This window comes from Lucilia sericata, unplaced genomic scaffold (assembly GCF_015586225.1).
Source record: "Lucilia sericata isolate MDLA Ls3-8-SP2 unplaced genomic scaffold, ASM1558622v1 Contig005522F_arrow, whole genome shotgun sequence".
In the NCBI taxonomy this organism is placed as follows: domain Eukaryota; kingdom Metazoa; phylum Arthropoda; class Insecta; order Diptera; family Calliphoridae; genus Lucilia; species Lucilia sericata.
Genome location: NW_023997561.1, coordinates 1 through 4,529, shown reverse-complemented (window position 1 = coordinate 4,529; position 4,529 = coordinate 1). Strand labels below are relative to the sequence as shown.

Genomic DNA, 4,529 nt, shown 5'->3' with positions numbered 1-4,529 from the left:
TATCCTTCACGAACACTGATGGGAAAATTATTAGGAATTACGTCGAGTAAACATCGGCCGATAGTATATGAAAGTGAATACTATATACTATATTATTTTTACCAATATACAAAAAGCCCGATAGTGGTCTAGTTGTATTTCATCGGATTTGTTGTAGTATACATCCTCCTACTAACCTAAGCTATGATGAGGTGTAATATATCAACATTAATAGAAACTGATTAGGCTCATGTTGAGAATAGGGATTTTAATGTGGTCAATTATTTATCGTTACTCCTAAAATTTGGTAAGGTTATGTTAATTTTTATAAAATTAGGATATATCATCGCAAAATTGATATTTGTTAGTAGGGTTCTATAAATCGGAAAGTCGGAAAAGTCGTAAAAAGTCGAAAAGTCGGATAAAGTCAAAAAAAAGTCGGAAAAAGTCGAAAAAAGTCGGAATACGTCGGAAAAAGTCAAAAATAGTCGAAAATTTTAAGAAAGTGAAAAAGTAAAAAATAGTCGAAAAAAGTCGAAAGAAGTCGAAAATAGGCAAAAATCGAAAAGTCGAAAAAAGTCAAAAAGTCGGAAAGTCGATTATTTATAAAATACTGAAAGTCGACTATTAACTAACTAACTAACTAACTAACTACTAACTAACTACTAACTAACTAACTAACTAACTAACTAACTAACTAACTAACTAACTACTAACTAACTAACTAACTACTAACTAACTAACTAACTAACTAACTAACTAACTAACTAACTAACTAACTAACTAACTAACTAACTAACTAACTAACTAACTAACTAACTAACTAACTAACTAACTAACTAACTAACTAACTAACTAACTAACTAACTAACTAACTAACTAACTACTAACTAACTAACTAACTAACTAACTAACTAACTACTAACTAACTAACTAACTAACTAACTAACTAACTAACTAACTAACTAACTAACTAACTAACTTAACTAACTAACTAACTAACTATCTAACTAACTAACTAACTAACTAACTAACTAACTAATTAACTTACTATTTAAATAACTCACTAAATAACTAACTATGTAGTTCAATTTCGGAGAGGACCTTCATGTGATGTAAAATGGGTCCGATTATAACGGGTTTCATACTTAAGCATTGTCATAGAAAACTCAACGTACTAGGTAGAAACTTAGCACTCGCTACTAAAATACTAACTAAAAACATCTTAAAGTTTATATATCTGCATAAACTAATACAAACATTTAATAGTTCTATTGGACAATAGAAAATGTTATGTACCCTTCCGACAAATTTCGCATTAAAATTAATATCGGCACAAACGATTTTTTAATAGTCCTAAAAGCAACATTTTGATTTGTTACAAACATGATGTCAAAATAAACGCTTTCAATGATGGATACAAAATTATACCAGCTTAACACATCTATTTACATAAAATAACTAAATATGTACTCAACATCTTGTATTTATAGACAAATATGTACATGATTTGACATTTTTGTAAAAATACAAAAAATTTTATTGCAAAATGTAAGTATAGAGTTAAACATTATTATACAATATGAAATCAGTATCAATTTTGATCTTAACATAGAGAGTACATCTAAAATGGCAGCAAAATTTATACTATTTTGTGGCATTTTAGTTATTATATCGAGTACAAAAGCTGCGGAACCCTCAAATCTATTACAAAACTATATACCTATAATTATGCAAAAATACTATAAGTTGGCACCCACCAAGGCCGGTTACCATTTAGTGTAAGTCGTACTTGTATTATATAAATTAAATTTGTAATTTTCTTTACTTTATAGTGTAGAAAATCCAAATGGCAGTAAACTTGAAGAAATGCAAATGATTTTGAATCCTGGTACACCCGAACAGGAAACCGTTGTTATGGGCATGTATAGAGTATTTCACGACAAAACCGATACGGAAAGTATAACCATGTATACGGCAGATAAGAATGGTTATAAACCACGTCTAAGAATAAAGCGAAGTGTTAAATCAACAGATTTAAAGAATCATTAATATCAGGATAAATTTATTAAAATTTTTTTAAGTTAAGAACATGTTTTGTATATAAATAAGTAAAAAGCGATGATCTTGCAAGTATTATTATTGGTATAAATAAATGTCGATCACCCTTTCGAACCCATTCCACTTCTATGCTATGTTATACGTTCGTAACCTCATATATACTAACACGATCTAGAAACGATCCGTCGAATTTCCCACCGAGTTGGCACACACAAATCAAGTTTATAAGAAAAAACTTGTCAGACTCTGAACAACTTTGCCAAGGAAAAAAGTATCAGACTTTGAGTAAAAGTTCTATAAAAACAACTTTTCTATAGAAAAAGTTATCAAACTCTGAGAGACGTTTCTATAAAAAAAAGTTATCAGACTTTATCAAACTCTATCTAAAGCTATCAGACTCTAAGCAACTTTTCTATAAAAAAATTTGTCAGACCTTGTACAACTTTGCTATAGAAAAGTTATAAGACTCTAAACAACTTTTCCATAAAAAATTGTAAGACTTTACCAGACTCTATCAAACTCTATTTATCTAAAGATACCAGACTCTGAGCAACTTTTCTATAGAAAAATTTGTCAGACATTGAGCAACTTTGCTGTAGACAAAGTTATCAGACTCTAAGCAACATTTCTATAGAAAAAAGTTATCAGACTATATCAAACTCTGTCTAAAGCTCACTTTTTAGAAAATTTTCTTTATAGAAAAACAAGTAGAAGTTATAGTCGGGCAAGGCCGACCATATAATACCCTACACCAGTTATAAACAGAAAATGTGATTTAGTGTTCATAATAAAGCATTTAAGTTGAATTGTACCTTGTCTCAGATATACTTTAGCCATTTTTTGTTGAATAAAATTGTGTACATTTAAGTCATATTTCGAAGGGGGCTTTGTATAGTGGCTAGGGTCAAATGAGACCCTATCATCAAAAAAAATCATCAGGGCCATGAAGGCTATAGTATAGAACTTGCTTTTGCAGCTTTTTGTCGAAATACGTATATATTGAACATAATTATGAACTTAAAAGCCTTACTCGGTGGGTTCATTTGTATAGGGGGCAAGGTCAAATATAGGGTCGATGTTACCCATTTTCATTAGGATTCAATAGAAGATAATGTGCAAAATTTCATTGAATTATTTTCAAAATTGCGACCTGTACTTTGATTACAAGGTTTACAATCCCTTTTCGGGGGTTCAATTGGTAGGGGGACTAGGTGAAATAATGGACCGATCATAACCATTTTCAATAGGCTTCGTCACTGAGACAATAGAAGATTATGTACCAAATTTCTTTGAATTATCTTATGAAGTTTGATTACAAGGTCATAGCTAAATCGACTCAGAAAATTATCCGATTGTTATACTTTAAGGAGGGTATAGGACCAATATTATTGTGCGTTACAAACATCAGCACAAACCTTTTCTCTTTTTTAAAGATTTTCGAATTTTCGAAAATTTCTAATTTTTTTTTAAATTTTCGAAATCTCTTTTTTAAAGAAAATTTTCAAAATTATCTCTTTTAAAAGGAAATTTTTGAAATTTTCTTTTTTTTAGAAAATTTTCAAAATTTTCTTTCTTTATAGAAAATTTTCGAAATATTCCTTTTTTTAGAAAATTTTCGAAATTTTTGCCTTTTTATAGAAAATTTTCGAAATTTTTGCCTTTTTTATAGAAACTTTTCGAAATTCTGTCTTTTTTATAAAACTTTTCGAAATTTCTGTCTTTTTTTATAGAAACTTTTCGAAATTCTGTCTTTTTTATAGAACGTTTTCTCTTTTTTTTATAAAAAATTTTCGAAATGTTCTATATTTTATAGAAAATTTTCGAAATTTCTCTATTTCTCTATTTTATAGAAAATTTTCGAAATTTTCTCTATTTTATAGAAAATTTTCGAAATTTTCTCTATTTTATAGAAAATTTTCGAAATTTTCTCTATTTTATAGAAAATTTTCGAAATTTTCTCTATTTTATAGAAAATTTTCTTTATTTTATAGAAAATTTTCGAAATTTTCTCTATTTTATAGAAAATTTTCGAATTTTTCTCTATTTTATAGAAAATTTTCGAAATTTTCTCTATTTTATAGAAAATTTTCGAAATTTTCTCTATTTTATAGAAAATTTTCGAAATTTTCTCTATTTTATAGAAAATTTTCGAAATTTTCTCTATTTTATAGAAAATTTTCGAATTTTTCTCTATTTTATAGAAAATTTTCGAAATTTTCTCTATTTTATAGAAAATTTTCGAAATTTTCTCTATTTTATAGAAAATTTTTCGAAATTTTCTCTATTTTATAAAAAATTTTCGAAATTTTCTCTATTATAGAAAATTTTCGAAATTTTCTCTATTTTATAGAAAATTTTCGAAATTTTCTCTATTTTATAGAAAATTTTCGAAATTTTCTCTATTTTATAGAAAATTTTCGAAATTTTCTCTATTTTATAGAAAATTTTCGAAATTTTCTCTATTTTACAGAAAATTTTCGAAATTTTCT

At 27.0% G+C, this 4,529-nt stretch overlaps 1 protein-coding gene across 1 annotated transcript; it reads left to right on the top strand.

The window, feature by feature from the left end:
• Nucleotides 1-1,589: 1,589 nt before the first annotated feature.
• On the top strand, nucleotides 1,590-2,031 carry LOC119615512. Its single transcript, XM_037971519.1, has 2 exons — nucleotides 1,590-1,760; nucleotides 1,815-2,031. The coding sequence occupies exons 1-2, from the start codon at nucleotides 1,609-1,611 to the stop codon at nucleotides 2,029-2,031; spliced, it is 369 nt and encodes a 122-aa protein (XP_037827447.1). The 5' UTR covers nucleotides 1,590-1,608.
• Nucleotides 2,032-4,529: the final 2,498 nt, after the last annotated feature.

Excerpts from the sequence above, each read along its gene's own strand:
- LOC119615512 (XM_037971519.1), top strand. The coding sequence starts at position 1,609 with ATGGCAGCAAAATTTATACTATTTTGTGGCATTTTAGTTATTATATCG. Across the intron at positions 1,761-1,814 it reads AAGGCCGGTTACCATTTAGT|TGTAGAAAATCCAAATGGCA; the intron begins GTAAGTCGTACT and ends TTTACTTTATAG.